This window comes from Antennarius striatus, chromosome 8 (genome assembly GCF_040054535.1).
Source record: "Antennarius striatus isolate MH-2024 chromosome 8, ASM4005453v1, whole genome shotgun sequence".
NCBI lineage: Eukaryota > Metazoa > Chordata > Actinopteri > Lophiiformes > Antennariidae > Antennarius > Antennarius striatus.
The window spans coordinates 20,424,263-20,450,607 of NC_090783.1; the positions used below are offsets into that span (position 1 = coordinate 20,424,263).

The window sequence follows — 26,345 nt, forward strand, 5'->3', positions numbered from 1 at the left end:
GAAAGCACAAAATAAAGTTATGAACTTGAAGTTTTGAAGTTATTATTTTAAGTGTCAACTATGATACTATACATGAGGGTATCGAATGGTGAACCTGAATCGCAATCACAAGATTCTAAATTATTCTGTCGCATAAGCATGTTTGATGATTTTACTTTGGAGCCTCTTTTTCAGAAACAAACATTTATTTGATTGTAAGTATTCACCGATTTAAGGGTGAACAGTTTGTGAAACACTGACAATTTTCAAGACATCCTAATAAGAGCCAAACGAACAAGCTAAACAACTAAAGCACAAATTAAATTACTTTAAATTGGTGGTTTATATAAGTTCAGATCAACCTAAAGGGCAATGAACAATTATTGGTACATTCATTCTTGTGTTTTTTGCATTGTAATACAACATTAAGTGTTTCCTGTACTTTACCTGCTGTGCCACATTGGCTCAAGTGTCCAGTACTTCAGGTGATTCAAAGGCATTTATAATGAACCTGGAATGTGAAAAACCCTCAAAGAACACACAGGTAGCTGCATCGCTTCACCCAAAATTAATGAAGACCTTGCTTTGTTTGGAACTGGTGGCACAGTGTGATGATGTATATGCTGAGGGCTCTCGCAGGACAATGGGCATCTTGTTTTCTGATGTGATGCTGGCCAACTTCACCAGCTGTTAGAGGGTACAGGATCAGCCTCAGGATGTCAGGAATATGTAGGATTTAAGTTCTTAAATGTGACAACATCATCACATCTTGTCTAAAAACTTTTTTATTTGACTCAAATCTTGCAGAAACTTTTCCTGTCTTGAATTATTACATTTCGTATCACAACAGTTTCAGGAGGAAGTATTGTAGTTTTTACTCAATCATATTTAGATACCCTTCATGTTTAGTAGCTGGTTTATTAATTACCTCAGAGACAAATATATAAATGGCCCGTAAACTGTGATTTGTTCTTTTACAGTACATGCTGTATTACATTTTCGTGATGATATGTATTACTAAACATCAGTCAAAACAGAAGCCTAATCCTATGGACAGTTCATGTTCTCCATTATGTTACTGCAGCTATAAGTAGCCCATAATAGTCACCTGTGGTTTGATCCTCATGATATGACTGCTTGATTGTTAACTGTGTGAAAACATTATTATTAGGTTGTTAGCTACTCAAGAAAAACATATTTCTCTGACAAATGTTTTTTCTCCTAAATCTAGCTCAGTAACATCTGAAAATTCATCAAATTTGACACCAAAATTGAATCAGTGCAGTTTCAGCTCCAATTTGATCTGAGTTAAAGTCTGTGGCATTACTGTATTGTTATCACACAGTAGTGCATTTTTTTAAAATTACATAAACTTACTGATTCTGTATCAACAGATCTGGTATATTAATTGTATCAGACTTTCATGCATGGTAGATCATAAGAGGTGATTATGGGCCGTTTTTTTTTTTAAATTTTGTGTATTTTAGATGATTTTGTTTACAGTAATCTTGCTAACAAAATGCCACCCCAGACTGATCTGCCTCCAGCCACTAGGTAGTGCTCTCTCACTACACCCGGAGACTGTGGATGTACAAATGTTCTTTTACCCTTTGAATGTTCTGATGGTTCTTTTGTTTTGCATGCCAGTTGAGATACGGTTGCAGTAACAAGTTTACATGAATGAGAAAAGTAGATAAGACAACTGACCTTCAGTCTACATCCAAGCTCACATGTTAAAGCGTGCACAAATGTGTGGGGATACAAAAGGATGACAATGGTGTAAAATAAGGCGTCAGTTAATTTTATGAGTCTTGTACGATTCCAGCAGAAGAAACATGACAAGTGAATGACGAGCATGGGTTGGGACAGACTACTCTTCTTGTCTTTTCAAGGATTTTGGGCTCTTTGCTTGTTTGTTTGTTTTTGAATGGGATCTATCTTTGCTGCTTTTTCCAGTGAATCCATTTGTACTTCTGTTGTGTGTGCAATGGTGATGTTATGATAAGCATGCTGGGTGCTATTGTTTCTTACAGTCTTCTAAACTAATCCCAGAAGAGGACTCTTTAGAGAAGGCTTGCATATTCAAAATGAATTGTGCTGCTATTTTCAGTTTGTAAATCGGAAAGGCATCAGATCTGACAGATTTCTAATCAATAAGTCAACAGTACACAAATGAAACAAAAATTAAACCAGTTTATTAGTTGCTACCCTAATGCTACACCATTAAGAACCCGCACAGACTTGAGAAGGACATACAAACTGCTCACAAAAAGCACTCAAACCTGTAACCTGTAACAATCAGTCAGTCAATCAATCAATCAGTCAGGATGATCACATGCTATCTATTACTTCCTCCATCTTATTGCTAGAGGAAATGACGTGGTGAAGTCACGAAGGGTTAAGTTAACACAAACACATCAGGCACCAAGCCCGTTCTGACAAATTACTCATTGAGCAGTAGGACAGTCACAGCCTGCAGCTTCTACTTCCTGACATTTTAGACTTTAGGTCAACAGAATCACATGGAAGACAGAAGGCTGCCATTCAGATTTTCCTACTCCAACACGGCAGTAGGTAAGCTTCTCCTGAAGGTACACCCTAGTCATATGACTCATCTACTGTTGGATACCACTACCTTAAAGGAAGCGCTCTGACAAACATGCTACAGTGTATTTATAGTCAGGCCACTGGTGATAAACTGCCACCTTCAAAGAGAAAAATAGGTAATTAATGATTGACAAAGTAAGCCAGTGTTATTCTCCACAATGTAAATAAGTGATAAAATATGAAGGAAAAAAAAAGCTTTTCTAAAGGCCTTAGAAGCATAAGAGAGACAGGTATGTCTATAATACAAGCCAGGACATGACTGCATTGCATGTCAAGTTGAAAAGAAGAAGCCTTGCACAATTTAGTTTGAGACTGGTGAGTAAGGCTGAACAGAGGATGTTCCCAATACAAGGCATGCAAACACTTAAAACATGAGTGATTGACAAGAACTTTGTTATGTTCTTCAGTTTTTAGTTCAGAATTATTTTAGTTTTTGCTTTAGTGGGTTCAGAAGGTATGTGAAAGTAAAAAAAAAAGTGCAATAAAATAAATATATCTTAATATAATTCCACACCTTAATACTTAAATTCTGCTTGCTTAATAGTACTGCTTGGAATTTTCATTTTGTTTCAAGTGAAGTTCATCTGAGCTACAAAGAACAGAGGACAAAATGTGAATCGTATGTTTAAAAATGTGAATCGTATGTTTAAAAATCACGTGTGAGGAAAGATTCATGTATCAGGCATCACCAAAGACAACCCTACACAATATGTATTAGCATCAAAAAGGTTTTTTAAAGTAGTTGTATGTTACTTTTTTTACAAATCAATTTTGTATCCTATTATTTTCGTTAAACATTCATTATGATTTAGTCTCTTTTTATTTTACTGACTGTATGAATAAAGAGAATGAATCGCTTTTATTCTAACACTGAAAAGATTGATCTTTCTCTCCGTTTGTCTGAAAGGGAGCAACCTGAGCCTACACACTGTTGGAAACACTTCTCTGTCTTTTGAAAACCTGTCCAACAGGATACATTGTAATCTGAAATCCCTCCACAGAACCAACAGAACACTCATTCAATGACTACATAATTGAAAACGCTGATCAAGAAAAATTTGAAGGTCAAGCTTTATGTCTTCTGCACACCCAAAAAGTTTTAAGCATTACAGAAAGACGTTTATACATTGAAAAAAAAATTTATTTTAAAAAGCTTATTAATAAAATGTATAAAAACATTGTAAAAACATTTATGCATTGATCCATTAACATAAAAAGTTGACTTTTTAATTCATGTGCGTTGATCTTAGTACAGTACTTAAAAATGACTGACTTCATAAATAATATATATTTTTAGAGTTTGTTCATCCCTTTGGCATCAGTTATGGTTTCCGTTTTTGGCATGTTCTATGTAACATCATAGATTTTCTGTTATATTAATATAGCAATTTTTCTAGGCAAATACATCTGCCATCATTCACCATGCCACATTGAGAGAAAATAAGTTAGCGACAGTCTTCAGCGCCACAATGTTAGCGATTAGCCAACTTGGTTCGTACTTCTGGTGGCAGCAGATCCAGCAGATTGTCGTCCACTATTAGTCCACTGATTGTCAACAGAGGACAATCCCCTATTTCCGCAGGCAGAGAATCTAGACGGTTTCCTTTAATCTCTAGTCTTACCAACTGGGCCAGGTTGGCTATTCTGGAGCTGAGAGATGACAGGCAGTTGTTTCCGAGAGCCAGCGTCTTCAGCCTTTTACAAGAAAACAACTCCTCTGGCAATGTCTCTAAAGAGTTGAAAGCAGCGGAAAAGAATTGTAGGCCCTGCAGGATGCCTACATCAGGGTGAAGAGAGGTGAGCTGATTGTGGGAAACATCGAGGTGCCGGAGTTTGGTGCAATAAAACAGCCGAGAAGGAAGCTTTCGTAGCTTGTTCCAACTAATGTCAAGAGTCTCAAGAGAGTGCAGCTTACTGATATGGTCTGGGATGTAGGTGATTTTGTTGTGCCAAAGTCGAAGAGTTACTAAACGCCGGCAGTGTTGTAAACTAAGAATCTCCTCCACAGTGGTAAGCTTGTTCTCCTTCAGGTCCAACTCCTGAAGATTGTTCAAGCTGAAGACCGCACTAGGGATGCGCTCCAAATCACAGCCCACTAACTCCAGTGAGACTATATTGGTTAGCTTTTTCAGGCTGCTAAAAGCTTGGAGCTTCACGTTCTCATTATAGATGCACAATCGCTGCAGCTGCAATGCAACGTCCACTACACTGGGAGGAATCTTAGTAAGGTTGGAGCGAAGAGTGAGAACTCTAAGGGCTCTAAGCTCTCGAAGAGATTCCAAAGTGGCACTTTTGGACACCTCATTGGTTAAAGGACCGTTCAGGTGTAACTCATCCAGGCCATGCAGTGTGTACATCCACAGAGGCACTTCTTCTAAACTCTCAAAAGACAGTCGTAGGACCTTCAAGTTTTCCTTGAGGTGGTTCAGTGCAGGCAGCTGGAGCTTTGCTGGACAGTAGACGAGAGACAACTCCTGAAGAGAGTCTAATTTTGCCACACCGGCTGGGATGGTGACATTTTTGAGCTGCTCCAGCTTGAGTGATTCTACTTCAGTAATATCAAAGACTGTGTCTGGAAGCCCCGGTAACATCAGCAGGTGGAGCTCCAACCGGTTGCTGGCATTTTTGGTCAGACGGGCACGCAGCTTTTTGGCGGTCCACTCGTAGTTGAGATTCAGCTGATGCAGATGACTCTCACTGACTTCAGAGAGAAACACAGCAAATCTTTTCGAGTACAGATCATCATATTGGTCCACGAGGTGCAAGAGAAATGCAAAGTCATTATTTACATCTGGTATGTCATTAATACCAGTCTCCAGTCTGACCTGTTCAAAGGAGTATTCTTTCAGAGGTCTATGAAACAGCCAGTAGAGGGTGTAGATGCAAAGAAGTCCATACACTCCCACAAAGCAGATATAGCAGTAAGCAAGTTTGGAGAAAAGATTTGCTTTGTTGTGGTTGCAGCAGTAGATATCAAACCCAGTCAGCTCAGGAGGAACATAGCAGCGCACTACTATTTCAATGTTGGAGACCAACCATGCAGTGTAGACAATGATTATAAGGAACTTGAAAACTTTCAGCGATGTTTGTAGCACGTACATGATATACAAGATGTCTGCTTCCTCTACATGAGTTCTGAACTTCTTCACTTTTTCAAAAAGAGCTTTGGCTTGTTCTCCTTCCTTCTTATCCAGGACAGAAGGAGTTGACGGAGGTTCTGGAATTTTTTTATCTGAAGACTTGACGGATGCGGAGCGAAGTAGGAGTATGGTCTCCCCATCATCTGGTCGTCGTTCTGCTGGAGCGTTTGACATGGTGTTCCTCCTAAAACTAACCAGATTCTCCTCCCCTCTCTCTTCAGAAACCTCGCTCAGGGCCCTTGTGGTCCAGGGCGAATCAAAGCACTTCACCAGAATGGCAACGAAGAGGTCAATCTTAGAAGATGTCCCGGGGAACTTGAACCAGAAGCTGCTCGCTACCATGAAAATCATGGTGTGGATCACAACAAGGTATGGAAAGAACTTTGCATACCAGTGAACAAACCTCTCGTAACAGTAGTGGTTGACAAATACATATTGGTGGATGTCCAGATTGTTCTTGCGACCAACCACCTCCCAGATGACAGCGTTCTCGGGTTTGATCAGTGTTTGCTGCGACGTCTCATTCTCCCTGTATGTTCGGATGTGGCTGCAGTCGATAGCTGCAGGCGTAGTACTGGTGACATGGCTGGGAAGACAAGCTATCTTGTCTTGGGTGAGCTGTGGAAAATTGATGTTTAAATCATGTTTAGTGTGACAAATTACACACAACAGTCTGTAATCAAGATCTTTGATTAAATCATTCAAATAAAAGCAATCTGTAAGGATTACAAGGATTTATTTGCATTTAAGATTAATACCGTAACACCTTAGTTCAGATTCAGGAATATTTTTCTACTTTTTGAACATTACGATTTAATTAAAATATTTTCAAATATGCATAAACTACATTGAGATAGGACAAAAATAAAACAACTTGATATAAAATTTTACTTTTTCCCTGGAGGTCAGATAATGTAAGAATTTACTGCAGCATCTGCCATCGGAGAGGAAACAAAATATTCCTCCAAGTTTTTCTAATATACCAATATTCTTTCATCACTATTTAATAGCTAGTGATCGTACACGTGTCTCACCTGTAAGGTACACCCAAAGACTCCGATCATGAGCATAGAAATGCACAGGTACTCCGAGAACACATCCCACCACGGTTTCAAAATCCGATAATTGGAGTTGGGTTCTGTGCCGAGGTTTCTGAATTCACCCAGTGGGATCATCCTGGCTGCTGCTCCACGCTGGTGAAAGACAAGAGTCTCCAACACCGAGGTGAGGAGGCCAGAACAGGCTTTGAACAGACTTCGTCTCTGAAGAACATCCTGACAAAGGGTTTAAAGTTGTGTCACTCAGACACACAGAACTCAAAGTAGAACACATAGTCCTGTTTGGTTCCATCAGGAAAACACTGAGGCAAACTATAAGCATTTATGGCCCTAGAGTAAACCAGGTCGCTTCTTTACTGGAGGTAGGCTGAGAGTGGATAAACTAGTTTGGCAGCATTTAACGATGATATGAACGAAGCTCCCCAGGAAAGGGTTTGGGGATTTTTTATTTTAAAAAAAGTAGTTTCTATCTAATTAGTAAGTCATAAGGTAAAAACAAAAGAGCAAATACCATCTACCAAATGCTCAACCACGTTATGACCTTCAAATGGAAGATTTAATTTCTCGTTTGAGGTATTAAAGTTTCATTAATATGGATAAACAAATACACAAACCACTAAAAAGCATCAAACTATACTTTCTGAAGGATTTTCATCTTCCTCATGCGTTCGTTGTGATTAAAAAGGAGGTGTTTCATTTAATACGTCATAATACCTGACTCAAAAAATGCGAAATGCCACAAACCTGTGGTGTCACATGCTCGCAAATACCATCCTTCAACTTTTATCTCTGTAAAACAGTTTCTAGTTGTCCTGGAGGTTTTGTTGGTACAGCGCAGAAAAGCGTCATTAATGAGTATCAAGCAGGTGAGTCGACCTTACCTGCGTCCCCAGAGGTTTCGATGGTGTCCGGTGCGACTCGGGCGCACCGGTGTCAAGAGACCAGAGAAAAAAACATTCCCAACATCCGGCAGCTGTTTTCAAAATAAAATACCTACAACTATTTTACTTCAGTCACTACTGTTACAATCGACAAAGACGCGTTAAAAATAACGAATTGATTTTCAATGCGTCTTTAATCCCTACATTTTCACAGCAATCGTTTTCTAAAATGCTCAAATTAAGAGGTAATTCCTCATTACAAAGAGGACTACAATAAAAAAGTGTTCTACTTTGTGTGTTTCTCTCTGTTTTTTAATTTGTTTATATTGTACATGTATACATTTTGTAAATACACATTAGTAAATCCAAGCCAATCACCTTCTTACCACTCATTTTGAAAAGTTATATCCTTTTCTGAAAAGTTTAATTAAGGAGAAACATATTGAAGCATTTTTGTTTGATTTGACTTAAAACCTAGTGAAGGGGGTTGGGGATTTGAGAGAGGTAACCACCGTGAACAAAAAATGTGAAAGGTCCCATAAGTCAAGCCTCCTCTCTTGCTGTGTACTGAGGGTCCAAAACTTATTTTCCTTTGGGCTTTTCCCTTCAGGGGTTGCCACAGTGAATCAGTTGCCTCCATCTAACCCTGTGTTCTGCATCCTCTTCTCTCACACCAACTACCTTCATGTCCTCTTCCACTACATCCATAAACCTCCTCTTTGGTCTTCCTCTAGGCCTCCTGCCTGGCAGTTCAAAACTCAGCCTCCTTCTACCAATATATTTACTATCTCTCCTCTGGACATGTCAAACCATCTCAGTCTGGCCTCTCTGACTTTATCTCCAAAACCTCTAACATGTGCTGTCCCTCTGATGTACTCATTCCTGATCCTATCCTTCCTGGTCACTCCCAGAGAGAACCTCAGCATCTTCATCTCTGCTACCTCCAGCTCTGTCTCCTGTCTTTCCCTCAGTGACACTGTCTCTAGACCAAACAACATCGCTGGTCTCACCACAGTTTTGTACACCTTTCCTTTCATTTTAGCTGAAACTCTTCTATCACACATCACACCTGACACTTTCCTCCCCCCGTTCCATCTTGCCTGTACACGCTTCTTCACCTCTTTTCCACACTCTTATTTATTTATTTAGGTTTTTTTCCCCCCGGATATGTTAATATAACAGACTTCACACCTTCATCACATTTACAACAACAACATTAGAAAATAAAGGGCTGACGGGTCAGAGCCAATAGGCTTGTGATATTTCCGTTCGCCAGAATCAACCAAACATCTCTCTCATTACAATGTGTCATCCATTGTATTTTGACAAATGTTCATACTCTTATCCACTTCCAGATATTTGCCTTTTACCCTAGAGCATAACCATGTTTACATTCTTCCTAGGAACACAAGGTTTGTTAACATCATAGATAGTCGAAACAAGAAGTTGACCTCTCCAGTGTTCTCCACAAGAATATAATGATCATATTAACCTATTTCAGCAGACAGTGTTTATACAAGAATTAACCAGTTTGTTGCATACACTTTAATACTTTCATATGCGATCATATTTTCAAAATATATCAACATGCTCTTTAAGGTCTCAATGTCATCCTATGTTATCAGAAATCCATGTTTTGTTTTGGGTTTTTTTGTTCATTAATCCATTTTGTGTTTACGATTCTGGAATTTTATCAGCACTGCAGGTGGTCTCCTACCTCCAGATGGTAATGGGTAACATGTCTCAATCTGGTCCGGATCTATAGTTATCTCCAGATCCCTCAGTTGAGAACTCACTTGTTGCTCCAGAGTTTCGATGTCAGCGCTGTGCTGAGTTTTATCTCCCCTGGCCACAGCATTTGTGTAATTCCTCAGCTTAATTTTGATTCCAGTGATGATCACATCATTCATATGAATGCTTTGTTCCAAATCATCCATTCTTTGTTGTCCCTGTTCTAACACAACAATTCTTCGGTCTTTTTCATCCTTATCTTTCTGCATTTCCTTCATTTCCACACCTTCCATACCTCCACAGGTGCAGTATATCATCGGCACCGAGTGCCTTTCCACTCTTCACCCTCTTCATAGCCCTCCTCACTTCATCCTGACTAATCTGTGCTATTTTCTGGTCCACAGCAGCCACCTCTTCTTGTCTTTGTTCTCTCTCATTTTCCTTGACAACATTCACTGACAAACAAATGTATTCTTCCTTATACATAAAAACACCCTACACCCACTGACGTGCAAATCTTTTTGATTACTCTATTATGTTATAAACCTTTGCAATCCAGAGAAAATCCTTTCATGGTCTGATTTGGCCTGCAGCACACTGGCCCCACACTGGACCGTTGACTTTTTATGATTGTATCTCATGTCAAAGCAGAAAGCTAACATGGTACATTTCTGAGTGATGGTACCAATAAAACACACCGGAGATCTTGTGGTTGAGTCATGTGGGTGTTGTCTGGTGAACTGCGAATATAGTTCTGTGACATTAAATTAATAATATAATATTAAATCGTTTTCCTCTTTTAAATACAGACCCTTTCATTGTTGAAGACTGCTGTAGCCTTTCTGTATTTGACCAGATTATGTCTTGACTCGTTTGTGAGCCCATAATCGGGGATGCTTCCTTCTCAGGTAAACATAATAATGGTTTGTCTCATCCACCTGCCAAGCTTTAACAAGGAAATGAGGTGTGTTGGCAGAAATCATGGGTGGTTGCTTCACAGCACATCTGTCGCAGGTAGAGACTACCTGCCAATGAAGATAACCACTTTTAAAAGTGTGTATATGTACCTTTTGTTATCTATATTGAGACTTCGATAGTTAACAGGGTCATTCCAGAATTGTAGGACATTTTAAATTTTAAGAAAACAAAGTACAAAATACTAAAACATGCAGTTTCTGAGTAGATTTACTTGACCTGAGAGGAAATCTAAAAAAAAAAAAAAATCTAAGACAAAAGAATGCAGTTTTTGAAATACCAAATAAGTCTGGACTACCCTCTAAAAAGCCATTTTTCTCTTGTCTGACCCCCTTAATGAACAAATAGAATCTCAAATAAAACAGTTAAAATGAAATCTCAATTACATTTTTTGGTATTTGTTCATTGCTGTCTATTGTAAGTTTGGGAGCATAATTTTTTAATAAACATATTTCAAATTAGTTATTTATGGAACATGTGTCCAACAACATGCACGCAACCCCGTTACCATAACCTTTATAGCATGATACAAAAGAAGAAAGCAGTGAGACACACAATCTGAAAAAATGTCCTTTCTTCTAATTTTATAAGTCTTGATTGAATGTCTCACTCTACCTCATGCAACTCTGTTGTGCATATTATCAGAATGAGATATTTTTGAAGTATTTTTTCTTTACTTACTTACAGAGATAAGTTTGTCCTCTTTGTAAGCAGTAACAGCTAGTTATGCAGTTTGTCCGTTTGTTAGTCCACCAAATATTTTCGCAACCGTTGCAGATAGAAAAATGAGACAAAAAGCACATTACTCAAGCGGCAAAGGAGATGAAAATGAGATGGTGACCTTGACAAAATTAGATCAAGTTCAAATTTAAACTTTTCTTCGCTCAGGAACTGCATAAGGTAGAAAGATGAGGGAGAAGGCCAGTGTGAGTAAGATCATAGATCAAAGCTAATGCATTGACCTGTGAAAGTTGGTCAGAGTACTAGCTCTGATCTTTGATCTGTGCAAGTAGGTCAGGGTAAATTTTTAATTCAGGGGTGTCGCGGGATGTTGCAGTCTGTGACTGCCTTGGTTGTAGTTAAGTATTGTAACCGCCAAATAAATCATGTAATAAAAATTGTACAATTGTTCTGTAAGCTGAGCTAATCAAGCCTTTGGTAGTTTATTACCTATAATTAATGAGTATCTAGCAGAAATTCAGAAAAGTGGAGGTTTATTTTTCAAGAATTTGGAAGCCCCAATATCCTCCAATTCTGGAATGACCCAACCTCCACTTGTTCATCTTGGACATATCTACAAGAATGGATGTCGCAGCTTAGCGCCCTCTGGTGACGACTGGTTTTAAGAACATTAACTTACGACCTGCATTAGGTGAACTAATACATGAGAAAAACATGATGGTGTGCAGTTATTTTATAGATCACAACTAACAGACATAACAGGACTCCAGCAGTACAATAAACTTCATTTTACTTTACAATATATTGTACAGAGAATTTTTTTTTTTGGGGGGGGGGGGAGTAGAAAGCAGACTTTTAATATTCTAATATCAATTCCAACTACTGTCTGACAGGAAAAAGTCCACTTGAAAGTTAAGCAATTTTTAAAAATACAAACGTCCAGATTAAGCATTAACAGGCATCCCTACTTTGTCACAATGCATGCTAGTTATTCAAAAACAGTTAATTCAACACAATGCTGATGTCAGTTTACAAGAACGAGTGAACCAAATGGGTCTGAACAAATAAATAAAAAATTAACTATGGAATTCTGTACAAGATGTATTAGAATATCAATGTACAAAACGTCACTTAGAAACCTTTACAGCTTAAATTGCTGTTAAAAATACACATCTTTAAGATCTTCATCAGGGTACAACATTTTGAACAGTAATGCAAAAAACACGGTCACTTCTGTTATTGAGGTCTGGTGGAGGCGAAACCCAAGAAGTCCAGTGAAAGGAGAGAGTTTCTGCAAAGTGTTGGTATTTAGAATTTAGAAAAATCCCTCTCACTGAGATGTTTTTGTGAGCTTCAATATTCCCTTTCCTGTAATCACAACACACCCCTTCATCCTCTCGGTGCTCTGGATAACAAATAAACTGAATTAGACAACTTGACACAAGGAAATGGTCAAAAGTTTAGAGACACCATTCAAAAACAATTAGCAAATAAAGAATCTACCAATGGCTATTAGTCTCTGTAGTTACAGCAAGACTTGAGAAGAGGTCAGATCTCAAATTTAAGTTTTTTCACGGAGCTGGCTCAGTGATGCTCGGTTGGCTGCTTTGCTCCCTCTAGTCCTGGAAGCCTGTAGTGTGTGGAGGGCAGGATGGACTCCATCAAGTATCACAAAATACTGAAGGAAAACAGCTGGATCTCAAACAGCAGTGGACATTCCAAAAGGAAACTGATCCCAAGCAGAACTCAAAGTCCATAAAGGCTTGATACCAAAAGAAGCTCTGGGACATTCCTTACAGGAAGTCAGTAGCCTTAGTTGAATCCCTTAGAAAAACAGTGGAGAGATTTAACATGAGAGGATTTCTGCATCTAAACCCAGGAATATTACAGACCTGCGGGCATTTGTCCAGGAAGAACTGGCTCAGAGCAGTAAGAATGCTGAGTGAAGTTTATGTGTGGTAAAGCGTTGAGTTTGCAGAACTTGAGAGCTGCGAGATGATCTCCATAAAATGTTAGAGCTGCTTGTCTTCACTGGGTGTAATATTTTTAGTCTGCAGGCATCAAAACAGAATTTTGTGCTCTATTTAGAAAAACAATTGCAGTATTTGTTGTACTGGGCTATTTAAACAGTTCTTACTGATTTGGGTGTTGTAAACAGCTGATAAATAGCACATTGTTCATTACATTTATTATGCAGTAGTGGTCGACTAAATTTGTATCAGGCTTTTTATAATTAGGGAGCACTGATTCTTGTAAATATCGGCTGTTCGACAATTTTCTGAATCGGAATTGGGACGCAAAGAATCCTCATGGGGAGAAAAAAGCAAGAAGAGGTTTAGGATGAGAATCCTCAACCACGTCATTAACATTAAAATAAAATTAATTTGCCTTGTTACTCTATCAGGTGAAGTATCACAACCTGATAAACAACCCAGGTAAACAAATAGGCAAACCACTGCAACAGGGTTAGGATATAAATACAAATATTCTTGCAGGAGTCCCATTATTAAGTCTAAGCTTTATTTTGTGTGGCCATGTGTGTGTGTGTGTGTGATAACTTTAAGACTTTCTACACACCAGCACTGAGTGACTGTATGGGCCTTTCCATCGAAGCACCTTGAGACAATACACTGATGACTGACGATTAATGGCACTTGGAACAAGCTGAATAAACAAACTTTTGCTTTCCGTGGTTTCTGATTATTTAACTTTTTTTTTTTTTCCTCCCAAAGATAAAAACTTTGTACTTTGGGGCAAAGAGTTCCAATGGACTTGGAACCACTGACGGGATTTTCTCAGAATGCAGTCTTTCACCACACAGTGCGAATGACTGAAGACTTCATATATCAGATGTGAGCACATTTCATCACACACTAATTCATCCATATTCAGGCCGACAGATACTTTAACGACTTTGTAACACCTGACTAAAGAGGTGTGACTCTGCTCTGTGTTACAGGTTTTTTTTAAATTTAAATTACATTAAATGTAATCACTAAAATTCAGTGAGGCAGCAAAATCTGCCTCAACTCCTCTGTCTCTGACCCGCTATGAACGTCTTTGAGAAGCCATAGTGAAGCTTCAGAGTGTCCGTCAGTGTGTGTGTGTGTGTGTGTGTGTACATGTGCATCAGAATCTTAAAATGAGCATCATGAGCTTGTGCTGAAGGGCCCGCCGCATTGGTGACTGTTGTGAGAGCTAAAGCTGGAGTTAGCAGGTGACGCAGCTCCGTTCTCCCTCTCAGACTTCTGACACTGCGGCAGGTCCTTCTGACACGGCTCCATGGTGATGGCCACGCCCACGCCGCTCCGCCCCGACGTCATGTGTGTCACCTCCTCCCAGGTGTCTTTCTCAGGGTCGTAACACTCCACACTGTCCAAAAAGGTGTTGCCGTCGTAACCTCCTGTAAAAAAACAAAAACAAACAAAAAACATTTTATTTTGTGCATTTTGTTTTATTGTGTTGTTTTATTGTGACTGTTGTATTAAAAGAATACATGGTATTTAATAATCCTAATGCTTACTATTGTATTCCCATAAATGTTGAGTTAATCTTAATTCCTCTATTCTTGGGTTTTTCTTGTATTTTTTGAACAATGTTACTGCTAGTAGTAAGACATTAAAAGGTTTAACTACTACTTACCCATGACATAGATGCGTCCATGTAATGCAGTGACTCCCAGAGCGCTGCGCCGGTGCCTCATGGAGGCAGCGAAGCCCCACGTATCGGTTTCCACATCATAACGCTCCACCGTGTTGAGCTGGTTGGTGCCGTCATAGCCGCCCATTACGAAGATGCGATTTCCCAGTGAACAAACACCTGGAAAGGGTCAAAGGTTGGTTTGTTCAAGTGCAGTGGTTCTTAACCTGGGTTCGATCTAACCCTAGGGGTTCGGCGGAGACGGGGGTCGATTTATTCTTGTCATGATGGTACGTCGTCTGATTGCTTTCTTAATATTTTAATTCACAGTAATTGTGGTCGGCAAATATGTACAACGTGAATTTACATGTAGTGTATAACGGAACGTGATGGGAGTCAGCGTTCTACGTGATTTGCAATGTGAAGTTGAGTAACTCTAGTCTCGCACTGGCAAAAATAAAGGAACACTTCCTTAAGTTGCGTGGAAAACAAAAGAAACAAGACTTTGCTGTGAAAATGACATAAGAGTAGCACTTGCCAAGGTGAAGCCTTCATCAAAATAACACAGACATCACACTGCCTGCTGAAGCAAAAGCCAAACGCTACGTAATGTTCTCTGAAAACATTTCATTTCCATTACCAAGCAGCTTCTTATCTCTCTCTTACCGGCTCCGGAGCGAACTGTGTTCATGGGGGCCATGGTTTTCCACTCATCCCTATCCGGGTTGTAGCATTCGCAGGAGTTGAGCCGATTGGCCCCATCAAACCCCCCCACAGCATAAAGCAGTCTGTTAATGACAGCAACACCCACACCAATGCGCCGTGTTAGCATGGGGGCTACTAGCTGCCACTTGTCCTTTTCTGGATCATATCTGCAAAAACACAAAAAACAAAAACACTTTTAGGATTTCTTTTCCCTTTTCGGACATGGATCTCACACGCTGTCTGCAACCGAACCAGACGCTCCACTACCGTCTAGAAACCAACGGTGTTGTTGAAAAATACATTTGGGTCAATTTTCAGTCTGATTCCACCACACAGGCAGGTCTGGTGAACCATTACACTGGAATTCAGATAAGTTCCATTTTCAGTCATTGTGCTGTTCCAGGTTAATATTTGATATCTGTCGCCATCTGTGAACTTCACTTTCAGGGTTACAGCCGCAGCACATAAAAGTCCCATGAGCACCAGGTCTACTTTGTCCAGTGTCCTCCACATTTGTTCCAGCTGTTCCTTCATCCTCTGATTCTTCTTCATCCTCCTGATGATCCCGCTGTCAGCTGGGATCCCCACATCCATCATCGCCGCCCTCTTCTGCTCCTTGACAACCACCAGCACGTCTGCTGGTTCGCCAGCATCTGTTTGTCAGTCTGGAGCTGGAAATCCAACAGGACTGATGGTGTCAGTCTCTTTCAGGGGTGTCTCCCTGTGGAGGTCTTCTAATCTAAACCCGGCACAGATGTTCCTGTGAAGCGTCCAGCCATTTGGTTCCGCCACTCAGTCGATTCTTTCTCGACTTACATCCTAGACACAGCTAAGATGTGATGAACTGTCTTTGCATAAACTGAACTTTTCCTTTCACCAGCATTTGGTACGATTTCCTGCTGTCAACCACTTCCTCTATCTGATGGTGGTACAACTCATGGAGGGGTTGGTTTTCTATAGTTCCGCTTTTTACGTTCTTCTGAACAAAGTAAGACTTCTTTTATTTTTATCTAAAAAATGCTGCCGTTTTTTTTTTTTGTATAACCCCCACACCCTCCAAAAAAATAAAAATAAAAAATCACTGTAACAATAAATGTTAGAAGAACAACAACAAAATCTGTTTGTTTCCACGAAATTACTGGATTCCTGGACATTCATTGACTAAATAAAGCAAACAGCAGACGTGACAATTCAGCCACATGTTACATTGCTTCATTATTACTAAATCAATACACTGAGCCAGTGCACAGTAACAGATAGAACCACAGTCCAATAAATCTCAATTAGCTTTTAAATTAGCTTCACAGTGTGCATTAAAGCACATCCACACAATTATATTACAAATAAACCCGATAATACTTTAAAAATCCAATTTGCTTACCTTTCAACACTACTGTGGTGAATACATCCGTGCGAACCACCGACTGCATATATCATACAGTCAATCACACCGACCCCGATCCGGTTCCTGGGGACGCTCATGGACGCACACGGCCGCCAGCAGTTGTTCATGGGGTTGTAGCAGTCCAACGAGTTGGAGTCCATGTTGCCGTCAGGTGCGTTGTTTCTTCCTCCCACCGCGTAGAAGAGCCCACTGATCACGCACGCCGCTAGGCCGCTGCGGGGTACCTGCAGGTTCGCCAGTCTCAGCCAGGCTCCTGTGCAGGGGTTGTACGCCTCCAGGTAGCTGAGAGATTGGCGGAAATAACCCCCTGCTGTGTAGATGAGCTGTGGAACCTTGGGCGTCCGACAAGATATTACTTTGGTGGGTTTGTGGAGCGTGAGGTCCTGGAAGATCTGGGCCAGGTAGTCCTTACACTGGGGGTCCCAGTCCAAAGACTGGAGCTGGGCCTGCAGGAAGTTAGGGGTGAGGGAATGGCAGCGGACAGCCTGGAGTAAGGCCTGGACGTACGGACGCCGGTTCTCCCGGTCGTATCGCACCCAGGACACACACGCCTGGAAGACTTCAGACTCACAACGCACGTTGAGTTCATCACGGCTGATGAGAGTGACCAGCTGGCAGTGGGACAAGTTGAAGAACTCCTCCTGGGTCGCCACCTAAGGACAGGCATGAAGACAAAAACATTATAGTTCTTCACAGTAAAAGCAGTGAACTTAAATAGAGAAAGTTCGTAGGAATGCATATTCATTGATATATTATTCACTAACAACTAAATAAAAGAAAGGCAATTTGTTTCAGCTTTAAGGGCACCGTATCACATGAATTATATCAGTTCTAATGAGTACTGATAGAGAGAGAGAAAGAGAGAGGGAGAGAGAAGGTTGTGTTGTTACACTTCACAAATTTGCTTCACACCAAATACCCCGCGACAGCCGCAGCTAACGTTCAAGCTAACACCAATCAAAGCTCTTTGAGGTGTCGACGACTTCAACTTCCTCAGGTCCTAAAACAATCATCTTCTTTCACATGTTGCTGGTTGGGTTATTTATCTTTACAAATGAAACAAGAACTATTTTCAACAACAGAGAATCATGAATTAATTGATTGCGATTGATTTGTGTCACAATAAATATCACAAACTTGTCAATTACAATTTCTTTTCTTTCTTTTATCCGCAAACACCACAAACGAATAAATCCTAAGTTGGACCAAATTTAACCAACCATAAACCAAATCAGCACATAATGAGGTGTTTGCATTCAAGTGTTGATCAACAGTTGTTAAAGACTTAAATCACATGTTAAAAAGAAACTCTAAACTGGTTTAAGAACATCACAATTATTTAGGACCAACAAAGAGATAAGATCTGTTCAGAAACACACACTTCCTGCTGTTAGTGACTAACTCAATCACCTCCTTACACTCTTTTTTCTTTTCTGCACTGTGAGTTTCTGGAAGCTTTTGCAGCTAGGTATCCTGCAACCACAGATACATCCTCACTGTGACTCACAGATAGCTGCTCTGAAGCAGAAATAGGCCAACAAACACCACAATGGAGCAAGTGAAACGGCATTCACTCGCGCACAACATCTCCTTCTATACTTTCTATTTATAGGAAAGCTAAAGCTGTGAGTTGTATAGGTACATTCTGAGCGTCACAGGTTTACTATTGAAAATCTTTTAAAGTCCTGTCTAATTAACGTACTTACTCCATCATGAATTCAAACTGGATGTAATTTTACGATTAATCATAAAACAAAAAAAATGAAAAAAGGAGATTCAAAGTGCTGCCCTCAAAGTTGTTAAAAAGAAATCAAAAATAAAATTCCGCTCTATTACTCCAGAATTCCATGGTTCCTTCTTTGGGATCAAAGTTACTTCTCTAACAGAGTGTGTTAATTTATTTTTTAAATATAGATTTAGGTTTTATATACTTCAACAATCCCATCTGGAGAAATTCTTTCTCCACATTTGTTGCAGTGAGCTGCCGTCCAGGGAACATTTTATCAATTAGATCTATGATATTTATAACAATTCATAATGTAGGTTAAGCTTGATTGACATAAACACTAATAACACCTTACACACACAACACTGAAAGTAAAAAGCAGATACACTTCAATGTTTGTTTCATCAAAATTGATCAAAAAAGATTTCCTGAAATGAAAAAAGAAGCCTTATCTTGGAGTATTAAAAAAAAAAAAAAGAAGTCCTGTATCTGCCCCTGTCTCTGGATCCTTCACCAGATTCAACCTCGACAATAATGGAATCAAAATGTTGATATACTTCTAATCAAATTCTAACTTGTCCTTCAGTTAGTTAGCCACTCTACAATGTGCTGCATCCATCCTGTTTCTACAGTCAAGCTTCAACATATTTATTTAAATAATAATTTAAAAGTCTTTCTGATCATCGACCAAAAATAAATAAACAACTACAATTTTTTTTTAAAAAAAAGTCACTTTCAAAACACATTCAGCCTCCCCCTCACCTGGCTGAAGTTCATGTAGATATATTCGCGGGCCTTCTGGTGCAGCTCTGTGCAGTCGATTTGCTCAGCGAAGCTGGCGATGCCGATGGCGTTGCTGGGGTCGAGCTGCTGGACCAGGAAATCGCAGCAGGCCTTCACCACGCTGTCTATCTGGTACATGACAGCTCCGTTCATCACGTGAAGCACACATTTCTCCCCTACAGAGATGCTGGCAGTGTAGGCAAACTCTATCAGTCGCTCCATCACCTGAAGGACGGAGAAACAGAAGAGGAAATTGTTGAAGTGTGAAAAGAGGAAACACACGTATATCTGTACTCATTTTATCGTCATTTATACATCAATTAATACATTATTTCCTGTTTTTCTTCCATTTCAAGTACATCTCAGTTTCTCCAAGAACATAAAAGATTGTCAAAATCAGATGTGTGTGATAAATCTGACAAATGTGTGTGAGTGAAGTAGTATTGCATTTATTTATACCGACAAGATACTCTCCACAAATATTTGCATAAAATGAATGTGCAGATACTAAATTAATCAAAAATGTCAAATATATTCTGTGGATAATTTATTAGTTGACAGGTTGTAATTTTTGAGAGGCCTGTGAGAGACGTTCACAGTTAACAATCTGTCCGTGGAAAGATGAGGCTTACTGGAATGCACTGAAATCCATTTTAAATAAGAGCCACCAGTCAGTTTTGATAAAGCAGAATATAATCTGATGCTACAGATTCCTCCCATTCCTTCTGATCAGAAGACGCATCACAGAGACGTGAGGATTCATTTTAAGCTGAGGTGAAACATCCAAAGTTACTGCGGATGTGTAATGATCCGACAATGGAGACGTGATTTGAGCAGAAATATTTCTCATTTGCACAAACCTGTTCCTATAATTCAAATATTTGAGACCCTGATTAAGGGTCTGTGAGTGGAAAACAGTGACTCACCCTGGGGTGGATTCCTTCAATAGGCACCAACTCCATCCCACATTCCTTCAGGCCGTTAGTGAACATGGCCCTGAAGACTGGCGATGAAGAGGCCAAAACCACCTTGTGGGCCACGAACTCCACCGCCTCCAGGTCTTTGTAGTGCACACGCAGCGTGACGTCACACAGCTGCCGTTCCAGACGCAGCTCGTTCATGATGCTGAAGGCAGCCGCCGTGTGGCTCTTTAGTGTGTAGCTGAAAACGCGGTGGCCGTTGCGCGTGGATGGAGTCACCAGCGCTTTGCATTCTGTCAGACACTCTGTCATTTCCTATCCGATGTCCTCCTCCTGAGTCTCTTTCTCAAGAACAACTGGGAGCGTTGAGCGCCATTCTTGTATCTGGCACAGGCATGGATAATAGAAAAGGTGGAACTGGAGCTTTGGCAGATCACCTGGTAAAAAACTCCAGGTTATCCTGGGTTTTTGTTTGAGCAGACGAGATCAAGTTTTGGATTTGATTCATGAGGGATTTCCCGACTGAGTTCAGTACAATAGTCCAGCCATACTACTCCCTATGGCGTTATAAATACTTCTATGTGAACTACGAGTCATGGCTTTTACATGCTGCTGTTCCATCTCTGCCTACGTATGACTCAGTCGAAAGGAAACAAGTTTCACAGTTGTAGCTGAATGCTGAAGAGTCACCCTTGGGACAGGTTACTAAGCTAGAGACGGATGTACCACCTCATTTCAATCAGGTAATAATTAAAGCTCCCTTCAGACAGCCACACTAGTGCTAAGAGCAGCAGTCAGACACTGTAGATGAGCCAATAGAACTCTAGATGGTTCCAAGGAGAAAACAGGGTCAGGTGCCAAAAGAATCATAAGTGTAACTTGGATCCTTGAGAATGGGTTGGTAGGAGTGGTGGTGGTGGTGGGGGGGGTCAGTGGCTTTCTCTGAAGAGGTGTTCCTTGATGTTGCCCAACAAAGGAATTTGTTTACAGTGCTGTACTTTACAGGGAAGCCATTGGCTCAAATGACAACTGGGGAGAAACATGGAAACAGGCAGTCAATATTTATTCACACGCAGTGGTCGGACGCTTTGGCAACACGACTGTTTTGTAACTCCTGCTGGCTCAGCGTGAGCAGTTATTTATCAACCCACACAATAAATCTATCCCAACCTTATCTACCTCCAGACACACTCACGCTCGCGCCAGATTGTACCTGGGGCAGCTGAACAGGTTCAAGACTTCCTCTTTTCATGATGACAATGCAACTTTCATTTAAAAAAAACAACAAAGCATGCCAATCAGGTGCGATCATTTGTAACTCCAGACAGCAACTCATGTCTGGTTCTAGGGTTCTCAGAAGTGACGAATGATCTGTCTATCATGCCCTGTTATTGCTAGAGTGTAGTTTACCCCCACACCAACGCACAACTTGACTCTTATTTCACCTGATTATAGTATTTTCCAAAAGGCGCACCTAAAAGCCTATAATTTTCTCAAACACCAACAGTGCGCCTTAAAATCTTGTGCGCCTAATACATTAAAAAAAGTTTTGAAATAGGCTGTTCATTGACAGTGTGCCTTATAAATCTGGTGTGCCTTATAATCCAGTGCACCTTATACACAAAAAAGTTTTGAAATAGGCCCTTAATTGAAGGTGCGCCTTATAATCCAGTGCGCCTTGTATATGAAAAGTTTTAGAAATAGATCATTCATTGAAGGTGCGCCTTATAGTGCAGAAAATACTGTAGTCTTGGGATGATTAAATATCTTGTTGAAGACGAGGTGACCATAATCATCTCATCTTCTGCCACTTATGGGTCATGATATATGTAGGCGCCCATCCCACCTGGATACGAGCAAAAGGTGGAGTACAACCCAGATGAGATTTTGAAGGTAAACCCATTGAGAATGTTCAAACTCCTCACAGAAAAGCCCAAGGTGGAATCGAGCTCGGGGCTTGCTGTGAGGCAACAACAATAGTTATTTTGACACCATGCTGCCCGAAATTAACATTTTATTCTTCCTGTATCTACGGTACCCTGCTATAAAACAAACCTTCAATCAGAAACATGGGCTGCTCTGGGGATCACACACACACACACACACACACACACAAACACACACACACACACACACGCACACACACACAATTAAACTGACAAAAATAGAGAGTATATTTATTCTCTTTCTCTTCAAGGCTTATCTTAGTTCAGAACCAAAACTGTCTGTAATTGTTAGAGACAGTAACAACCGTCTGCTTGCTGGTCTGTCAGTTACTCAGTAACAATCCAAGTGTTCATAGTTACATAATAAAGCACCCATAAGTCAAGCGCACACACACTCACACACGCACACACACGCACACATACCCTTATCTGAAGCGCTGATAGGATAGTGCACGTCATAAGGCCTTACTGCTGCCAATTCTGCAGTCAGATGATTATGCACTAGTTATTCAAGATGAAGGCAGCAAAAATACTTATTGACTCAGCTTTTTCATTAATCAACAGGTGACAAGGCAGTCGCCATCATGGAAAATCGCAATAAAGATTGTCATGTAATTCATCTGTGCTGCATGTCGTGCATATATGGTATGTTTGACAATAAAGCTGACTTTGACTTGACTTTGACAGTCAGCAGTTAAATGCTGTAATGATTGAGGCACAGGTTCATTCAACATTTTTTTTTTTGCCCGCAGGCTTTTTAAAAATTTTTTTTAGGTAAAACAGTTTCCCCATGTTTGTCAGAAAACAGATTTCATGTTCATGCAGACTGGATGTACTGTACAGCAAACCCCGCTGTCAGAAACACGGGCTGCTCATTCACAAAACTGATATATAATGCATACAGGACGCCTGCAGAGAATCTCATCAGGACACGGTAGAGTAGAGTAAGCCTCCTCACACTGTTCTCCCTTCATTCAACACTTAGATCTAATACTTACATTAGTTTTAGGTGTTACAGTTCAGCTCATCCTGTTTAGGAAGAACAGCAGGTGTTCCTCTCTAAAGCTGAGATCAATCTGAACATACAAATACCACAGCGGCTAGTCTGGAGAAGATAGTATATACATAGATATATATATATATATGGAAGGACATGGCACTTAGTAATACAGTACTCCTGTTTATCATGCTTCGTGTAGCTTCTTTCCTTGGTGACTCATTGAGAACTAACCGAGCAAACAGTGTGTACCAACACCCCAGCAGAGGTGAAGACGACACCATGACGTGAGGGAAACCTCTCCGTCAGACCGGAACACCTCGCTCCAGACCGGTCCTCTCTCGGATGGAGTCACCGACGAACGCCGCTCATCTCTGTACTTGTTTACATGGGAAATAATGGGAGCGCTGGCATGCACCGAAGCTAAAGGTAAAGCCCGGTGGAGGTAGAATCCGTGTCTGTGTGGGTAAAGCGAACGTTCCACGTCCGTGACGAACAGGCAGAGACAACACGAATAACAAGTTAAACAGTTCAAAAATAGAGCTAATGGAAGGCAGGCTCCTAATAATAGAAAACAGCATAGCGGCTGTGAAGCGGAGACAAAGATGGAAACAAAGCGCTAACCCCAACATATTCACACAAGGCAGCCACGTCCTGGCTTTTTAAGATACACACATTACAGTTCATAATGATAATTTCTGATGACATAAATCCGTAAGAAATGCAACTCACGTAGTCTACTCCGAGTCGTCCATCGTAGTCTGCCGAGCTGTGCGCCACAGAGGAAGGAGGGGGAGCTGTAACTCACCGTGACTAAGCATTGTGCTGGTCGCCTCTTGCCTTCACAATAAGAGCACGCCGTCGCAGAGCTGGAACCGCTTCCAGTTAAGAGCAATGGGAGTCAGGTCTGTCTAAGCGCCACCGGGATTTTATTTTGAAGGGAATTTTTGGACCGAAGGAAAAGTGAGGCTATTTATTGTCAACATGCCAAAAGCTGGAACGTCAAACCAAAACTCTTTAAAATGATGGTCTGAGAATACATCGATAGACGTGTGACATATACAGTATATACACTTTCATTCAGTTTATGAAAGAAAAACAAAATGATCTAAGATCACGTTATATAGGGAATATATTTTCAAATTCCAGCAGGAAATTGTATAATTGCTATTAAAAGATTTCAGATGTAAAATAACAGTGGCCAATATTCATTATCATTTAATTGCACCATAATTCAAATCACTTCCTCATTTCTTATGCGTAACTCACTTTACGTATGGAAATTCTGACAATCAGAATCCACGTTTGTTTATGTTGTCACTGGCAGGTGTTTCCATACCACTAACCAGTAACACCAGTAGGTGTTTCCATACCACTAACCAGTAACACCAGTAGGTGTTTCCATACCACTAACCAGTAACACCAGTAGGTGCTTCCATACCACTAACCAGTAGCACTCGTCGGTGCTTCCATACCAGTAATCCCTCTCCTGAAATTTAATTAATTCATGTCAGCTAAGAAAAGACGACCGTCAGTGTGGTCCTGTTAACAGCCACAAGGTGGCACCAAAAGCCAAGACAGTACGGAGGCGAAGACGCGCTTTAATTTCAATGCTCAAAAGTACCCTGTCAAAATAAATTTTATCATGTAGGCATGAGGCGCCAAGAATAAGGCCCTATAGCGAATATTATATTATATATTTAATTTGTTGAGCCTCAAAGCAAGAATTCACAGATGATTAAATTGGATATCCAATGCTGAGATGAACAGCACCCACAGGGCCACTGAATCGAATGGATGCAAAGTCACTGATATGATGTGACAAGTCTGGAATCACTGTTCTCCAAGAATTTCTGATTCTGAGCTGAGTAATTGCTGTGCTTTGTACCTCATGCAGATTTCTCTTTAATCGTAATTAGAAGCAGTTAGCCTTAGGACACCGAATGAACACTGACGTAGGTGTCATTATTTATGTCTGTTCCTTTTATATAGATCCATCCATCCATCCATCCAACAATCCATCCATCCATCCATCCATCCACCTTATCGGTCAGGTGGGTGTTGCTGGAGCCTATCCCAACTGGGCAAGACATGGGGTTTACTCCTGATGTGTCAACAGCGGATCAAGGGGCCATACAAACAAACAATCAAGCACACGCTCACGCCTACAAACAATTTTGGAGTAATTAATTCACCGCAATTGCATAATTTTGGACACCACGGACCAATAATTCCCTTTCTTCAATATTTTCAGCTTATCAACAACACACATGACGTCTGTGAATTTACAGAAGCTCTGCCAATGCCAGGAAAATAGATCTAGAATATACAAGCTTGTGGTTCGACTGGACATTGGCTGTCATGACAGAAAGTTTGACTTTTCTCTGTCTAGTTTTCTGCATGATTTCATTAGGACAAAGGAAAGGTTGACCCTGTCAGCAAGCAACAGGCAATACAGGCAACATGTGGAGAAGCACCTGCCAAACAATTTTTAAAAAATATTTGCCTTGTTATAACGACCTTGTGTTTATGATCAGAAGATTTTGTAAAGCTACTTTAAAATATGCAAATAAAGATTAAGTATAGAAACACTTTGAAGTTGGAAGTGGTCCAACAAAGCAGTGGCAAAGAAAAAGAATGAATTTGAACATTAAAGACTGATCAATATTGGATTTTGAGATGTTTTTAATAACCACACTGCAAAATTAAGGCTGTGCGCCAGATTGAACTATACCCTACATTTAACTTGTCTTTCAGCATCGTGGGTAAATACATACCGTAAATATGGGTTGAAGTGATACGCTGTAGAATTTACCCTGGCTACTAAAGGTCTGGTTCTCAAGCAGCGACATGTTAAAGCTGATGGCCCATCTCACAAGCAGGATGACATTAATAAGAAAACAGAAGAGGGGATCTGTGTTTTAATAAAAGTTGTGTTACGTGACAGTCATCTTGAGACGTACGTGTGTAGACGAACGGTGAATCTAGGCCAATGTCTTTACCAGATGTGAGGCAACAGGGATGACTTCCTGTGGTATTTGAACTCACATCACACAACCTCTGTTACACAGAGAAATACACACAGGCACATTTTCTGTATATACTGCAAATGCATGATTACGGTGGACGTATTCATTAAAAAAATAACAATTCTATTTGTTTTATGAAAAAT

At 40.3% G+C, this 26,345-nt stretch overlaps 2 protein-coding genes across 2 annotated transcripts; both read right to left on the reverse strand.

Annotated features, from left to right (window-relative positions):
* Positions 1 to 3,744: 3,744 nt before the first annotated feature.
* On the reverse strand, positions 3,745 to 7,694 carry si:zfos-323e3.4 (volume-regulated anion channel subunit LRRC8C). Its single transcript, XM_068322095.1, has 2 exons — positions 6,761 to 7,694; positions 3,745 to 6,344 (listed from the first exon to the last, which is right to left on the reverse strand). The coding sequence occupies exons 1-2, from the start codon at positions 6,899 to 6,901 to the stop codon at positions 4,059 to 4,061; spliced, it is 2,427 nt and encodes an 808-aa protein (XP_068178196.1). The 5' UTR covers positions 6,902 to 7,694; the 3' UTR covers positions 3,745 to 4,058.
* A 4,080-nt stretch (positions 7,695 to 11,774) lies between these two features.
* keap1b (kelch-like ECH-associated protein 1b) lies at positions 11,775 to 23,983 on the reverse strand. Its single transcript, XM_068321608.1, has 7 exons — positions 23,906 to 23,983; positions 20,237 to 21,259; positions 19,290 to 19,535; positions 16,778 to 17,454; positions 15,358 to 15,563; positions 14,695 to 14,871; positions 11,775 to 14,455 (listed from the first exon to the last, which is right to left on the reverse strand). The coding sequence occupies exons 2-7, from the start codon at positions 20,540 to 20,542 to the stop codon at positions 14,202 to 14,204; spliced, it is 1,866 nt and encodes a 621-aa protein (XP_068177709.1). The 5' UTR covers positions 20,543 to 21,259; positions 23,906 to 23,983; the 3' UTR covers positions 11,775 to 14,201.
* Between the last annotated feature and the right edge of the window lie 2,362 nt (positions 23,984 to 26,345).

What these genes read in the sequence shown, in the direction of transcription:
- si:zfos-323e3.4 (XM_068322095.1), bottom strand. Translation starts at nt 6,901, where the DNA reads ATGATCCCACTGGGTGAATTCAGAAACCTCGGCACAGAACCCAACTCC. An exon ending in TCTTTGGGTGTACCTTACAG is followed by an intron (nt 6,345 to 6,760) that starts GTGAGACACGTG and finishes AATTTTCCACAG; the next exon opens with CTCACCCAAGACAAGATAGC.
- keap1b (XM_068321608.1), bottom strand. Translation starts at nt 20,542, where the DNA reads ATGACAGAGTGTCTGACAGAATGCAAAGCGCTGGTGACTCCATCCACG. An exon ending in TCTACATGAACTTCAGCCAG is followed by an intron (nt 17,455 to 19,289) that starts GTGAGGGGGAGG and finishes GCCTGTCCTTAG; the next exon opens with GTGGCGACCCAGGAGGAGTT. An exon ending in TGGACGCATCTATGTCATGG is followed by an intron (nt 14,456 to 14,694) that starts GTAAGTAGTAGT and finishes GTTTTTTTACAG; the next exon opens with GAGGTTACGACGGCAACACC.